At 37.4% G+C, this 17,637-nt stretch overlaps 1 protein-coding gene across 9 annotated transcripts in view; it reads left to right on the top strand.

The window, feature by feature from the left end:
* VPS13B (vacuolar protein sorting 13 homolog B) overlaps positions 1-17,637 on the top strand; it is a 787,290-nt gene that overhangs the window by 82,419 nt on the left and 687,234 nt on the right. For all 9 annotated transcript variants that reach the window (XM_069600522.1, XM_069600521.1, XM_069600524.1 and 6 more), the window contains exons 10-14: positions 381-503; positions 974-1,111; positions 1,985-2,072; positions 10,377-10,568; positions 15,760-15,929. In XM_069600522.1, coding sequence (XP_069456623.1) covers positions 381-503; positions 974-1,111; positions 1,985-2,072; positions 10,377-10,568; positions 15,760-15,929 — 711 coding nt within the window. The remainder of the gene's footprint in view (positions 1-380; positions 504-973; positions 1,112-1,984; positions 2,073-10,376; positions 10,569-15,759; positions 15,930-17,637) is intronic.

Genomic DNA, 17,637 nt, shown 5'->3' with positions numbered 1-17,637 from the left:
ATTGTATATTTAAAATTATATAGCTTTGTATTTCTATTTTGGTGATCAGTAGTATTGACTGAAAAAAATATTCTTTACTGAAGATTTTACTGGAATATGCAACATTAGTTTATTCTTTCATTTTTTCATTTGACTTGTGTGTGCTCATAGCTATGTGTGGATTAATTTTCTTCAAGTGCCAGTCATTGAGGATACAAAGGTTTCAGGATACAGAGACAAATTAGATGCTTCTTTTTTTAATCAGGTTTGTAATCTGAGGAGAATAAATTTGGAAAGGTCATAATCCTAAAGATGTCTCAGCTGATTTAGAAATTCTACAAGGAAAGCCTGTAATATTTTTGTTGAAATTCAAGTTCATAATCCTTCTTTTCCTTCTATAGGCCCTTATGATGGGAGAGCCTTTCTTTGATTGCCAGATTGGTTTTGTAGGTTGCAGAGCCACGTGCCTTAAAGGAATTATGGGTGTTAAAGATTTTGAAGAGAATATGAATAGAAGTGAAACCGTAAGTCAAAATCTCCCCATTTCTCCTTTTTTTTTTTTTTTTTTTGGATAGAATGCAGGGATAATGAGGTGCTTATTGAAGTGTTTAACTATACCAAAAAAGTCTGTGAGCCTGCATATATCTGTGGCTTCAGAGGGGAGCTTTACTGTTTTCCCCTGTAAGAAATTATAGAGCTCAGGGGAATTGAGAAAGTTGGTAGTACTTAACACCTGGACAGTAGTTCCAAATTCTTTCCAATTCATAAATGTTTCTTCTTTCTTGTTTATGGCAGCTACTTGGAGTTCCTCTTTGGTTTGTTAAAATGTTCTTTGCCAAAATAGGCAGTGAAGATGGAGACAGCATTCCTTGCCTTTTTATAGAACTTCAAGTTGTAATAATTTCTGTTGACTACTGAATTGGTGTTACAAAACCAACGTTTTATTTTCTTTAACAATTTTCCTCCTGTTCAAAAATTTTGCATTTATTTTCAGGAAGCCTGTTTCTTCGTTTGTGGTGAAAATTTGAGTATAAAAGGTTTGACATACCTCACAAATTCATTGTTTGATTACCGAAGCCCAGAAAATAATGGTACTCGTGCAGAATTTATCTTGGATGCAGCTACTCATAAGGTCAGAGCATGTATTTTTGAGCTGAATTCTAGGTTGTGCTGGGGTGGAATCCTTGTGCTTGCCATGTTTCTTTCCCAGTAATCTGTTCTGAATGCTAGTTGTTTATTCAAACATCTAGAATATTTTTGTACAGCTTCTGTATCTATTAGTTTATTTATCCATTCCCTACTGTTAAAATAGTCATGGCGGAAAGATGTAGAATTATTTCTTTTCATTTCAGTTACTTTTGAAGTATGGGATTAATGAAAAGATGTGAATAATTTCACATTTTACTGTTTGTTTGTCTTAGTCTTATTTGAATTTTTCATATAAGATTATATTAATGTAGTTTTTATGAAATACATTTAAAATTCAAAAAATGTACCAAGAATTAATGTAGTAATTACAGTTTCTACAGACTTAATTTTATAGTTGAAAGTAAAGTATTTAATTTTGACCTGCATAATTAACATACATTTAAAGATATTTTAGTATTTTTTAGTGTTTGAACTGTTTCATATAAGTGTACTGAAATATTAACGATTGACTCTATTTGAGAGTATATATTAGACAGTTTTGTGATGGTGATAAAGGTTAAGACCATACTGCCCTGCTCCATTGTAGGTATTCATTAACCAGACATTGTTGACAAAGTGCTGAAATTGTCTAGTAGAATTATAGATGTCCTTTTGTGTGGTCTACAATAGAGGTAATACTGCCTTTTTTAGAAGTGAATTCTTTGGGTAACCGCTGTTCTTCTTTCTGTTTTGGTAATCTTTTGAGTTGGTACATGTTCTCCATAAGGATGTATGTCTGATTCTTGACCTGTCAGGTTTTTAACCGAGTAGTCTGTTCTATACAATGTGTGTTCTGTTCGCTTTGCTTTGTTGGCAGGAGACATATACTGAGATAGCTGGAATGCAAAGGTTCGGGGCATTTTACATGGATTACCTGTATACAATGGAGAATACCACTGGCAAAGGTACTGGTTTCTTTCCTTTATGTTTGCCTTTGCTTGACCAACAGAAATAGGACTTCTTTAGCATCAATTGGTCCTGGACTAATTGCACTCTGTAACATCAGAGTTATCTTTTGTTACTTTGGGGAATAATTTAATGTCATGTTAGAATTTTCATAGATTCTTAACATTTTTAGTCCTTTCTTTGTGCTGATTGAAAATACTATATTTTGTATTATTAACTAGAATTAGTTTTTAATATGTACCACATATTAAAAATTTCGATACATCAAATTTCATGTTGTCAAAGAGCATGAACATTTCCTTTTCTGTATTTAAGTACATTTTGGAGGTTAAATAGATCCTTTTATTAAAAAAAGAGCTGGTTGTTGCAAACAAAAGTAGAAATATCTTTTTCTAGAAATTATGGACAAAGTCTTATTATGTTTCATTCATTATATTAACAATCAAATGATTTCAGAAATTTAACTGTACTATGTTGTGCTTATTATTCTATTTGTCATATTGAAAACTTAGTCGAAATAGGGTCTCCATATTTTGTTAATTTTTCATATTTTAGTACATGATTTCTATGTGTTAGATGATGAATTAGATATTATGAATGCAAAGAAGAGCAGTGCCTTTCTCAAGAAAGCAATAAGTAGTATTTATGCACTTAAATAAATGATTTGAATATAGCATGTTAGAGATAGTAATATAAACAGACAGCTAAAAGAGGTCTAGGTGAGAAGACTTTGTAGAGGAGTTGATCTTGAAGGATTGTTAAGTTTTGTTAGATGAAAACAGAAGGCAAGAGCAGTAATTTTCTGCTTCCTCTTTTCAAAATGGATTTCTAAATGTTGGCGTTCTCATTGGTCAGATCTTGGATTCACTTCTTTCCTTAAACTCTTCCTGAAGTAATCTGATTCTTTTTCATGGATTTGGGTACCTTCTATATGTTGTTGAAGCCCATATTTGTATTTTTGGTCCATACTTACTCTTTAAAATGTAGAATTAAATATATGCCATGCACAATTGACACTTTCACTTCTGTGTCTCATAAATATCTCAGAATTGAATGTCAAAATTGAATCCTTGATACCCTCATGTCCACAGTCAATGGGATTACGAGTTGGATGTGATTGAGTGACTAACATGCACACACACATCCACCTACTACTTTTCCCCTGTTTTCATGGTTCTGTTGCTCTTGCATGCTCAGTCGTGTCTGACTCTTTGTGACCGTATGGATTGTAGCCCTCCAGGCTCTGTCCGTGGAACTTTGCAGTCAAGAATACTGGAGAGGGTTGCCATTTCCTACTCCAGGAGACCGTCCCGACCCGGGGATTGAACCCACATCTCTTGTGTCCCCTGCATTGGCGGGCAGATTCTTTACCAGTGCGCCACCTGGGAAACCCATTTTCATGGTTTTCTTATTAGAATATTTACCTGCTCTCTTTTAGTTGTGCAAGCCAGAAATCTGAGAATCATCCATCACACTTTCTCTCCTAACATCCAACCCTTCAGAACATTTAATCACATCTTATCTATAGAATCTCTCTTGAATCTATCTTTTCCTAAGTTCTACCATTAATGCTCTCATCCATTCTTTTATTATCTCTAGATTCTAGCAGCTTTTTCACTGGCTTTCTCTTTCCACTCTTGCCCTCCTATGATCCATACTGCAGTCAGACTGGTTTAATTCTGTGCTTAAAATCCTCACTGCTTTCGCATTGGTTTACTTAAAAATAAAATTCAAATAGTTGACCCAGTTTGGTCTTGAGTTACTTGGTAGATAGTGATAATCATTACAGAAGATAGAGACAAAAAAGGAAGATTTTTGGAGGAAAGGATGTGTTTTGAGGTACCCGTGGACATTGGTAGAGATGTTTCAGGTTTCTTCCACTACAGCATTGGTATGAAACCACTGGTAATCCAAAATGGTATAAAAGGAAGAAGCAGTTACCTAACTGCAGACCTTGTTAATGGATGCACAGAATAAATGGAGATAAAGCTCAGATGCTCAGAGACACAGTTCACAGCTATGGTGGCTTGATACTGAGATTCTGAATGATGTAGTTCCTGGGGAAGGAGCTTGCTGGAGCCCCCTCTCCATGCTGGGGCTGCCTGTGAAATGCTTCACTGTGAGACAAATGGTGAATGCTATTTTCACCTTTTTATGTAGAAGTAAAAATTCTCTTCAGATTTCTTTTGATTAGGGGAACAGGTATTAATGTAGATCTTCTGTAAAAGAAAAATGGCCTAAAGCTAACTTTTGAAAAGCAAGGGATAATTGTATAAGAAAGTGCAATTCCAAAGTCTCTATTCTAAGAGGTTGGCAAACTTCTATTGTATTGTAGTTGCCAAAAGTAAGCTGGTAGGTGTCTTCCTGTTTAGTGTGGTGTCTTCTGCAGGTGCTGTGTCTTTGGTATTATCTGAGGAGGCGAAGTTTGAGGTAGTCTGCCTTTCAAGTAAAGGAAACCTCACACTGAAAGTTTTATTTGTATATATTTGCTTCTAAAGTTTTTAAAAGATTGACACATGATTTTATATTTACTTAGGATGCATATTTATTTTCTGAGTGACATGCTGGTAGTTTGTTAACTTTTGAATTATTCATTTACTTCATTCCTGTGAATACTATGCATTGTTGTATATCTTAATCTTTAACTTTTTAAACAAAGTTTTAAATCATAACATACAAACAGAAAGGTTCTGTACGCTTGTGTACAGAATAGCAAAGAAATATAAGCACCTGTGTGTTTCCGCATGAGCCGAGTAACAGGATGATGCCAGTGTTGCGAGCACCCTGTGTGTTCCTCTTCTACCAGGTCTTCTCCTTCCCTCACTGTAGGAAACTGCTGTTCTCAGATTTGTGGTCGTCGTTTTGGTTCACTGCTTACACACTTTCTTAGGTGTGTGAGCAGATAATATTTTTGAGAAAAAATAATAAAAAATCCACTGTTAATTTAACTTGTGAATGTCACATGTACATTAAAAATATGTTCTTTCATTCACCCAACAATTTGTGCATTTATTTGTTGCCTGCTTTTTGGTAGCTGCTTTCATGTTTTTTTTCCTCATTGTGAATCTATATTCATTTATAATATAGTGATGGTGATAATAATAGCTAGTATTTGTTGAATGGTTTTAAATGGAAGGCACTCTTCTAGATGTTTTTACGTATATTAGTTTATTTAATCTTTGTAATAACCCTGTAAGGTAGATACCAATATCCCCATTTTCCAGATGAGGAAAAAGCCAGTCCTATACAGATTTCATAACTTGGCCAAGATCACACAGCATATATGTGGGATTTGAACCCAGCTAGTTTAACTCTACAGCTTGCATTTGTCCCTGCTCTGTTCAGATTTTCTTCTTTCTTGGATTACTTGAAGCAGGAAATTTGTGGAATTTTTAGTATTTATAAACCTAAAGGAAAATATTTTGAATTCTCAAGAGGTTAATTTTGAATTCTTCAGAGAAATATTTTATCTAAATTCCTGATTTGTTGAGACTTGATATTAATTTGTTTCTGTAATTCAAATTTGGCTTCCCTTGTGGCTCAGATGGTAAAGAATCTGTCTGCAGTGCAGGAGACCTAGGTTCAATCCTTGGGTTGGGAAGATCCTGTGGAGAAGGGAAAGGCTACCCATTCCAGCATTCTGGCCTGGAGAATTCCATGGACTATATAGTCCACGGGGTCTCAGAGTCAGACACGACTAAGTGACTTTCACTTTCACACCTGAGATGAGAAGATGGAATAGAAGGACGTGTATTCATCTTCTCCTGCAAGAACTCCAAAATTACAACTCGCTGCTGAACAACCATTGACAGGAGAATGTTGTTGCTGCTGCTAAGTCACTTCAGTTGTGTCCAACTCTGTGTGACCCCATAGACGGCAGCCCACCAGGCTCCCTTGTCCCTGGGATTTTCCAGGCAAGAACACTGGAGTGGGTTGCCATTTCCTTCTCCAATGCATGAAAATGAAAAATGAAAATGAAGTTGCTCAGTCGTGTCCAACTCCTAGTGACCCCGTGGACTGCAGCCTACCAGGCTCCTCTGTCCATGGTATTTTGCAGACAAGAGTACTGGAGTAGGTTGCCATTGCCTTCTCTGAGGAGAATGTTGGATCCCACCAAAAAAATATACCCCACTTCCAAGGGCAAAGGAGAAGCCTCAACAAGGAGAGGTGAAATGGCATTTAGAATCAAACCCCATATCCACCAGAGATGATTGGAGGGCTCATACAAAATCTTATGTGCACTAGGAAACTCCACAGACACTGAGCCAGACCTGCCTTTGAGTGTTTGACTGTCTCCTGTGGAGGTATGGGTCAGCAGTGGCCTGCCCCAGGGGCAGGAGCCTGGGTGCAGCAGACCTGGGTATGGCATAAGCCCTCTTGGAGGAAGTCGCCATTAACCCCACCATAGAGCCACCAGAACTTACACAGGACTGGGGAAACAGACTCTTGGAGGACACAAACAAAACTTAGTGCACTCCAGGGCCCAGGAGAAAGGAGCAGTGACCCCACAAGAGCCTGACCCAGACTTGCCCATGAGGGTCCAGGAGTCTCTGGTGGAGGCGTGTCTTGGCCGTGGCCTGGTGCAGGGTCAGGGGCACTGAGTGCGCCAGTGCATGCATGGGACCTTTTGAAGGAGGTCTCATTATCTTCATTATTTCCACCATAGTTTGGCCAACACAGCCCCTGCCCATCAACAGAAACTTGGATTAAAGATTTACGCAGCATGGCCCTGCCCATCGGAACAAGACCCAATTTTCCCCTCAGTCAGTGTCTCCCATCAGGAAGCTTCCATAAGCCTTTTAGCCTTAACAGAATGAAAACCACAATTGCAGAAAACTAATTAGATTGATCACATGGACCACAGCCTTGGCTAATTGAATGAAACCATGAGCCATGCTGTGTAGGGCCACCCAAGATGGAAGGGTCCTGATAGAGAGTTCTAATAAAATGTGGTCCGCTGGAGAAGGGAATGGCAAACGTTTTAGTATTCTTGCCTTGAGAACCCCATGAACAGTATGAAAAGACAAAAAGATCAGACGTTGAAAGTGAACTCCCTAGGTCGGTAGGTGCCCAATATGCTATGGGAGATCAGTGGAGAAATAACTCCAGAGAAGAGACAGTCAAAGCAAAACTCACCCAGCTGTGGATGTGACTGGTGATGGAAGTAAAGTTCAATGCTCTAAAGAACAATGTTGCATAGGAACCTGGAATGTTAGGTCCACGAATCAAGGCAAATTGGGAGTGGTCAAACAGGAGATGGCAAGAGTGAACCATCGACATTTTAGGAATGATTGAACTAAAATGGGCTGGAATGGGTGAATTTAACTCAGATGACCATTATATCTACTACTGTAGCACAAATTTCTTCTCACTTTAGAAGAAATGAAGTAGCCCTCAGAGTCAACAAAAGAGTCTGAAATACAGTACTTGGGTGCAATCTCAAAAATGACAGAATGATCTCTGTTCACTTCCAAGGCAAACCATTCAATATCACAGTAACCCAGGTCTATGCCCCAACCAGTAACGCTGAAGAAGCTGAAGGTGAATGTTTCTATGAAAACCGACAAGACCGTCTAGAACTAACACCCAAAAAAGATGTCCTTTTCATTATAGGAGACTGGAATGCAAAAGTAGGAAGTCAAGAGATACCTGGAATAACAGGCAAATTTGGCCTTGGAGTACAGAATGCAGCAGGGCAAAGTCTAACAGAGTTTTGCTAAGAGAACGCACTGGTCATAGCAAACACCCTCTTCCAACAACATAAGAGAAGACTCTACACATGGACATCACTAGATGGTCAATACCGAAATCTGGTTATATTCTTTGCAGCCAAAGATGCAGAAGCTCTATACAGTCAGCAAAAACAAGACTGGGAGCTGACTGTGGCTCAGATCATGAACTCCTTATTGCCAAATTCAGACTTAAATTGAAGAAAGTAGGGAAAACCACTAGACACATTCAGGTATGACTTAAATCCCTTATGATTATACAGTGAACGTGAGAAATAGATTCAAGGGATTAGATCTGATAGAGTACCTGAAGAACTATGGATGGAGCTTTGTGACATTGTACAGGAGGCAGTGATCAAGGCCATCCCTAAGAAAAAGAAATGGAAAAAGGGAAAATTGTTGTCTGAGGAGGCCTTACAAATAGCTGAGAAAAGAAGAGAAGTGAAAAGCAAAGGAGAAAAGATAAGATTTACCCATCTGAATGCAGAGTTCCAAAGAAGAGCAAGGAGAGAGAGGAAAGCCTTCCTCAGTGATTAGTGCAAAGAAATAGAGGAAAACAATAGAATGGGAAAGACTAGAGATCTCTTCAAGAAAATTAGAGATACCAAAGGAATATTTCCTGCAAAGATGGGCACAATAAAGGACAGAAATGGTATGGACCTAGAACGGAAGCAGAAGATATTAAGAAGAGGTGGCAAGAATACACAGAAGAACTATGCAAAAAAGATCTTCAAGACCCAGATAACCACGATGGTGTGATAACTCACCTAGAGCCAGACATCCTGGGATGCGAAGTCAAGTGGGCCTTAGGAATCATCACTACATACAAAGCTAGTGGAGGTGATAAAATTCAGTTGAGCTATTTCAACCATAAAAGATGATGCTGTTAAAGTGCTGCACTCAATATGCCAGCCAATTTTTAAAACTCAGCAGTGGCTACAGCACTGGAGAAGGTCAGTTTTCATTCCAATCCCAAAGAAAGGCAATGCCAAGGAATGTTCAAATTACCTCAGAATTGGATTCATCTCATATGTTCGCAAAGTAATGCTCAAAATTCTCCATGGACAGACTGGCAAGTCCTCTGTTATCCTTAGGCTAACTGGGTATTATCTTTACTCTTAACAAGAATACCAAACATTCAGGGGGCTGGAATTACCAAACATAACGAGGTAGGCATGAGTAAAATACCTTGCTGAAAAGATGCAGCTGAAAGTCAGTCACAGTTTTACCTTTTAGATAAGCGACTGGCATCTAAATTTAAACTGCATTGTAGTCAAGTTGCGTTATCTGAAAAAAAAAAAATCCTCTAGACTTCATTGTTCTAGAGACAATCTGATGTCTAAAAGAATGGTCTTCTTATGAAGTGTCAGTTTTAAAAAGAAGCCTAGAAGCTCCTGCAGGACTCAAAAGCAGGATATTTGCCTTGTTTTAGATTATGTTGATTTCCAACCAGAGTCCTTCTGATTATCTTCAAGTTGCCTCATCCTAACAGGTAACTCTGGAAATACCTGGTTTATCTATGGAAAGTGATTTCTTTTTTATGTTCATGATAATGTTATTTTCACCTAATATGTAATGTGATTCAATATTATTTATGTGTATCATAAAATGTATTTTAAGATTAACTTTATTTGTGACATTTCCATTTGTATATAGTCATCTTGTTAAGAATGTATAAATAATAAATTTTTTTTTTGTATGTTGTACTGAAACTAGAGACTGAGCTGGACTTCTTTTTTCTGAAATGAAGGAAATGTACTTTTTAAAAAGTTATTAAAAAGTGTACATGGAGAATTTTTGTGTTTAACTAAAAGTAGTAAAATGCTAGAAAGTTTTGCTTTCCTATTTTTGTTTGAATAAACATAAGACTCAAGAATTGAAATTTACTGTATGTTATCACTTAAAATAGTGAATTTATATTTTATGTAAGTGTGGACATACTAGATAAAAGGAAATACCTATAGGTTGAGCCAAGATTTTCTTTAGAAAACAGCCCTTGGTTCCTCTTTGATATATGGTTGGATAAGGGATTGAGGAAGTTGGCTTCCATCCTTGGAGCATGGCCATAGTGATTTTATTCTAGAAAAAGTTCAAAGTGGGTAATACCTGTTGTTTACTTCCATGGTCATTATAAAACTCTCAAGTCGTCTTTGAACATGTAGTTTTAAACAATCAATTTTTCAGTGAAACTTCTAAGATAAAATAGTAGTAAAATGCAACTTCTTCCAGAATCTGACTTCCCAGTCAACATAATAGTTTTGTCTGCAGAATTACTGGGTATAGGCCAGTTAAATGTCTGAGAATAATTTTTCAAGAATTTTAGTTTCATGGCAGATCTTATAACAGTAAATAGATAACAGGAATAATTGTTTTTTAAAGTAACTGGTTTCTTTGTTGATAACATCTCTTCTGCATAAAGAAAAATAGATCAGCAGGGTTCTATGTATCCACCTGATGTAGAATTTTCTTAAGGCATTAAGCTCTAAGCTGAAAAGATAAGAGTAATGTTAAAATACATACTTGATATATCTGATTGATGCTTTCAATATTAATATGAATTTTGGCTTCTTGTAGGTTCTGCAAATCAACAAGACTTTTCTTCAGGGAGGAGTGAAGATTTGGGAACAGTTCAGGAAAAGTCTACCAAAAGCCTTGTAATAGGTCCTCTTGATTTTCGCTTGGACAGCAGTGCAGTACACAGAATTTTAAAAATGGTTGTTTGTGCCTTGGAACATGAATATGAACCATATAGTAGACTAAAACCAGGTTTGTTTTGGCTTAATTTTGAATCTCTTGCAAGTTGATTTGAATGACACTTCCCTAGTAGCTCAGATGGTAAAGCATCTCACCTGCAATGTAGGAGACTGGGTTTGATCCCTGGGTCCAGAAGATCCCCTGGAGAAGGAAATGGCAACCCACTCCAGTATTCCTGCCTGGGAAATTTCATGGACAGAGGAGGGTTGCAACGACACGACTGAGCGACTAACACACACATGCAAATACAAATGATGTATTTAAAATAAGAGCTAATAGAACCTTCATCCAAAGATTAGTGCCTGTAAAATCACATAACACAGTGCCATAAATGCTTGGTATGTTCATGAATTCGTTTTTTGCAGCTTGTTTGAATGTGTGCTCCATGCCAATCATACTGATGAGTGCTAGGAATGATACCATTCAGTATCACAGTGATCGAAGTCTGACCCAACCACTCATCCTGAAGAAGCTGAAGTTGAACTGTTCTTTAAAGACCTACAAGACCTTTTAGAACTAACACCAAAAAAAGATGTCCTTTTCATCATAGGAAACTGGAATGCAAAAGTAGGAAGTCAAGAATTACCTGGAGTAAAGGCACGTTTGGTCTTGAAGTACAAAATGAAGCGGGCAAAGACTAACAGTTTTGCCAAGAGAATGAACTAATCATAGGAAACACCCTTTTCCAATAACACAAGAGACTCTCCACATGGATATCACCAGATGGTCAGTACCGAAATCAGATTGATTATATTCTTTGCAGTGGAAGATGGAGATGCTGTATACAGTCAGCAAATGCAAGACCAGGAGCTGATTGTGGCTTAGATCATGAGCTCCTTATTGCCAAATTCAGACTTAAATTGAAGAAAGTAGGGAAAACCACTCGACCATTCAAGTATGACCTAAATCAAATCACGATTGTATTGTAATTTGTACAGTAGATTGTACAGTACGAAGTGACAAGGAGATTAAAGGGATTGGATCTGATAGAGTGCCTGAAGAACTGTGAATTGAGGTTCATAACATTGTGCAGGAGGTGATGATCAGAACCATCCCCAAGAAAAATGAATGCAAAAAGGCAAAATGGTTGTCTGAGGAGGCCTTACAGATAGCGGAGAAAAGTAGAAGAGCAAAAGGCAAAGGAGAAAAGGAAAGATATATCCATCTGAATGCAGAGTTCCAAAGAATGGCAAGGAGTGATAAGAAAACCTTTCTAAATGATCAGTGCAAAGAAACAGAGGAAAACAGTAGAATGGGAAAGACTAGAGATCTCTTCAAGAAAATTCGAGATACCAAGGGAACATTTCATGTAGAGATGGGCACAATAAAGGACAGAAATGGGATGAGCCTAACAGAAGCAGGAGATATTAAGAAAAGGGGTCAGGAATACACAGAACTATACGAAAGAAAGATCTTAATAACCCAGGTAACCATCATGGTGTGATCACTCACCTTGAGCCAGACACCTTTCAGTATGAAGTCAAGTGGGCCTTAGGAAGCATGACTATATACAAAGCTAGTGGAGGTGATAGCGTTCCAGCTAAGCTATTTAAAATCCTAAAATATGCCGGGAAAGTGCTGCACTCCATATGCCAGCAGATTTGGAAAACTCAGCAGTGGCCACAGGACTGTAAAAGGTCAGTTTTCATTCCAATCCCAGAAAAAGGCAGTGCCAAAGAATGTTCAAACTACTGCACAGTTGCACTCATCTCACAGTCAAAGTAATGCTCAAAATTCTCCAGACTGGGCTTCAACAGTACATACACAGAGAACTTCCAGATGTTCAAGCTGGAATTAGGAAAGGCAGAGGAACCAAAGATCAAATTGCCAACATCCATTGGATGATAGAAAAGAGAATTCCAGGAAAGCATCTGCTTCATTGACTACACTGAAGGCTTTGACTGTTTGGATCACAACAAATTGTGGAAAATTCTTCAAGAGATGGGTATACCAGACCACCTTACTTGCCCCCTAAGAAATCACCAACTTGATGCACATGAGTTTGGGTGAACTTCGGGAGCTGGTGAACTCGGGGAGGGCTGGCGTGCTGCAGTTCATGGGGTCGCAAGGAGTTGGACACGACTGAGCGATTGAACTGAACTGAAATGAAGAAATCTGTATGCAGGTCAAGAAGCAACAGTTAGAATGGGACATGGAACAATGGACTGATTCCAAATTGGAAATGAGAATGTCTAAGCTGTGTATTTTCACCCTGTTTAAGTTCTTTGCAGAGTACATCATGTGAAATTCCAGGCTGGATGAAGCACAAGATGGAATCAAGATTGCTGGGAGAAATATCAATAACCTCAGATACGCAGATGACAGCATCCTTAGGGCAGAACGTGAAGAGGAGCTAAAGAGCCTCTTGATGAAAGTGACAGAGGAGAGTGAAAAAGCTGGTTTAAAAGTCAACATTAAAAAAAACGAAGATCATGGCATCCGGTTCCATCACTTCATGGCAAGTTGGTGGGGAAACCATGGAAATAATGACAGCCTTTATTTTCTTGGACTCCAAGATCAGATGCAGATGGTGATTGCAGCCATGAAATTTTAAAAGACACTTTCTCTTTTGAAGAAAAGCTATGACCAAACTAGACAGCATATTAAAAAGCAGAGACATTACTTTGCTGACAGTGTTCCCTGTGATCAGAGCTATGGTTTTTCCACTAGTCATGTATGAATGTGAGAATTGGACCATAAAGAAGGCTGAATGCCAAAGTATTGATGCTTTTGGACTGTAGTGCTGGAGAAGACTCCTCAGAGTACCTTGGACGGCAAAGAGATCAAACCAGTCTGTCCTAAAAAAAAAAAACCCTAAATATTCATTGGAAGGACTGATGCTGAAGCTGAAGCTCCAATACTTTGGCCACCTGATGTGAAGAGCTGACTTATTAGAAAAGACCCTAATGCTGGGAAAGATTGAAGGCAGGTGGAAAAGGGGATAACAGAGGATGAGATGGTTGGATGACATCACTGCCTCGATGGACATGAGTTTGAGCAGGCTTCGGAAGCTGATTATGGACAGGGAAGCCTGGCGTACTGCAGTACATGGGGTCTCAAAGAGCTGGACACTGCTGAGCGGCTGAACTGAGGATAGTATGTACAAAAAATGATGTCAACACCAAATGTTGTGGAGGATGTGAGGAAGGCTAGATTACTGATTCATTACTGCTAAGAATGTAAAATGGTGCAGCCACTCCTAAGAACAGTTTGACAGATTTTTAAAAAACTTAACATGCAGCTGCCATGTAGCCAGCAACTGCATTCCTGGGCATTTAACCTAGAGAAATGAAAACTAATATTCACACAAAAAACAGTATATAATTAATTTTTATCATGTTAAGGCCAACACTGGTAGGTAATCCAGGAGACTAGGGTGACTGTTTGATGATGTTGTCTTAGACCCAGAATTCCTTCTATCTTGTTTTCCTGCCATCTGAGGTACACCTCTTCTGCATGCTCAATGTTGACCCAGCATTACAATGTCTGATTTTAATCTGTATCAAGTGGGGTAAGAGAAAATATTAGGTATGTAGTTTCATTTAATGACATGGCTCAGTCATCTCATTGACCCAGACTTAGTAGTTGTCCTTGTACCCTGCAGCCAGGGAGGTTGGAAAATATGTTCTCTAGAAGGAGTCCATCCACTTGACTTAAAATTCAGATTTTTTTTTTTTGTTAAAAAAAAGCCATTTGCAGTCTCTTCCACAGTTGGATTATGCTATTTACACACATACATACACATGTGCATATACGTGTTTATGTAAAATGAATTATTTGAAGGAGTTTATAATTTCAGAAATATGACCTATGTAAAGAAACTGCTGCTAATTGACTTCATACATGCAGTTCTCATTCTGAGTAATTAGCAGTTCTCCTCCACTCTTTTTTTTAGTTATTTCATTTAAATGTAATATATGTACTGGAAAGCACACAAAATCTTAAGGGTAAAATTTTGTGGATGTTGTAAACTTAGGCACATCTATATGATTAACTGTTCAGGGTATGGAACCTTACCAGCACTGCAGAATACTCCTTGCCCTCTTTTGATTGTTACTCTGACCCCCAAGGGTAAATACTCTCCATACTTATCCTATATTTATTGTGGCATATTTTATTTAAAAAATAATTATTTTTTAATTAAAAAAATTTTTTAAAATTTATTTTTGACTGTACTGGGTCTGTATTGCTGCACGTTGGCTTTCTCTGCTTGCCGCGAGCAGGGCTAGTCCTTGTTATGGTGTGCGGGCATCTGACTGCAGTGGCCTCTGTGGTTGTGGAGCACAGGGTGTAGACATCCAGGCTTTAGTAGTTGTGGCACACTGGCTTAATTGCTCTGTGTCGTGTGGGATTTTCCTGGACCAGAGAGTCACCCCATGCTCCCTGCATTGGCAGGCAGATTCTTAACCCCTGGAGCATATCTTTTGGCACATTTTAGAACTCATGAATACCATAGGCACACAGTGTGTACTCATTTGTCTGTGACTTTAGTTTACATTATGTTTGTGGTATTCATTCTCCTTTCCTTTCAGTATCCCCTTTTTTGAATATACCATAACTTATCCATTTTACTGATGATGAGTTTTTGGTTAGTTTTTAGTTTTTGGTTACTATGGTAGTGATGCTACCAAAATTCTAGTACATCCCTTCTGATAAACATATGTATTCATTTCTGTTGGGAATTTAAGAGTAGGATCACTTAGGTAAAGTGATTATGTATGTTACCTTTAGTATATATTTCCAGACCATTTTCCCAAGTGTATGTCTGTCAGTAGTGCTGGAGACGTTTAGTTGCTCTTGATCAGGGGTTTGGTCAGTTATGACTTACTGCCTCTTTTTGTACAGCTCATGAGTTGATAATGGGTTTTTCATTTCAAATATTGGAAAAAATACAAATAAGGTTGACATTTTGTGACACATGAAAACTATATGAAATCTAATTTTCATTTTTTATAGATAAAATTTTATTGGAACATAGTCATACTCATTCAGTTATGTCTGTGGCTGCTTTTGTAATTCTGTGGCAGAATTGAATAATTGTGACAAACTAACACGCAAAACCTAAAGTATTTTCTTTGTGGCTCTTTATAGAAAAAGTTTGCTGGTCTTGATCTTCAAATTTGGAGAACTAATTAATTTTTTAGTTAACTGAGGAAATTATTTAAAAATAATTTTTCATTGAATTTTTATTATTTCATTTTAGATACTAAGGATGAAAGTGAAACAATGCTGAATCCTGAGGAAGTGGCCTGTTTGGAGGAATATATTCCTACTCGACATACAAGTGTTACTCTCCTCAAATGTACCTTCACAATTTTCATGGCTGAATTCAATTTGCTGGATCATTTGCTACCTGTTATTATGGGGGAAAAGGTATACTTTGTCATTCACTACTTGTTTTCTCATATATACATATTGTTGGTCCTATGATACTGTAAGAGTAAGTTGTGTAAGAGAGTATCTTTTATATAGTTATCCATGATGATGTTAAGCAATGTAACTATGATTGTTAATTCTTAGTAAGATGAGATGGTTAGATAGCATCGGTGACCCAATGGACATGAATTTGAGCAAACGGTCAAGTACAGGGAAGCCTGGTATGCTGCATTCCATGAGGTCACAAAGAGTTGGACATGACTTAGTGACTGAACAACAACATGTATAAATAATTAGATAGGTTAACGTCAAGCCAAAACTCTATGAAGAAATGGTGAAGCACATGGGTGTAGATACCAGACCGTGTATAAGCTATGACACCTTTGAGACTTTGCTTTATATCTAATCTCTAACCCTTGTCTTCCTTTTCTGAGAAACAAAAGAAAATTATAAGTTTTCCTTTAGGCTGATAGTCATCCAGTAAAGAAGCAAAAAGTCCCAGATAGATTCAGATAGTTAATTACTTAATAGACAGCAAAAGCAAGTCAGTAATTGTGTCAGCTCATCTTTTCCCTTTCGGGACAACCCTGAATCTAGGGTGCCACCTGAGCTCCAGCACACATGGTAGGGTACCTTGATGACAGGGATTTGGTTCCAATTACAGTGTACTGTGAAAGAGTAGATGGAAAACCCCCTGAATGAGGGATGCTAATGAGAAAATTTCCCATAGCAGCATTTCTCAAGATGAGAAAATTTCCCATAGCAGCATTTCACAAGATGAGAAATTGAGTGAGAAACGATCTTTTAGTAGTTCTATTTTCCCCTGTTTTGATAATATCACAGGATGCTCTGCCATTAGGTCTCTTGTGGTTTAAGCCTTACTTTGTGGTCTGCGTGGATTTTAAGATTGCCAGGGTACTGGCATTTAACATTTCCCCCAAAGTACCTAGCTCCTAGAATGATTTAGAATATTCAATGAGATAATGTGTCTAAACCATTTTGCACATATTAGGAACCCAGTGAATATGTTTGTTAACACTTATTAGATGATTAATATTTTAGGTCCATAACCAATGTATTGCTTTCTGAATTGGCTATATACATATAAGGTATTATGTGTTATTTTTAATTTATTATTTTGGGGGATACACTTCTTTTCATGGTGACACATTGATTATATTAAATAAAAATTGTCCACACTTTAAATAAGAGCTTGTGAAGGTATGACAAAGAATTAAGATGCATTAATTTCATTTTGTGTATTTGTTCTCTGTGAGCCATTGGTAATTTATTCATTGTGTTGCTGGGTAAAGAGATCATCTGGTAAAATTTTAAAGGAGAAAAATTAAAATATGATAGTATAGACTTGGATTTTAAAGTAACCATGATTAATAAGTTGAAAGAAACAAAAAAGTAGAAGCGTTCATAAGATTTCACTGCATTAAAAAAAGAACAAAATGAAATTCTGGAACTGAAAACAGTAACATAAGCTAGAAAAAAGAGGATAAAAAAAGATACACTATTTAATTGCCAATCAGAGGAAGGATAGAATGGCTATTTTAGAATCAGAAAATGTAGAGCTTAAGAGTTACGAGTAGAAATAAAAATAGTCATTCCATATGATATGTGTTGACTCAAAGAGTGAACATTAGATAATTATCAGATGATATGTTGAATGAAAGAAGCAGACATATGTATATACTTA

This window comes from Ovis canadensis, chromosome 9 (genome assembly GCF_042477335.2).
Source record: "Ovis canadensis isolate MfBH-ARS-UI-01 breed Bighorn chromosome 9, ARS-UI_OviCan_v2, whole genome shotgun sequence".
Taxonomy (NCBI): domain Eukaryota; kingdom Metazoa; phylum Chordata; class Mammalia; order Artiodactyla; family Bovidae; genus Ovis; species Ovis canadensis.
The sequence above is the reverse complement of the archived record's forward strand: the minus strand, read 5'-3'. Positions and strand labels throughout refer to the sequence as shown.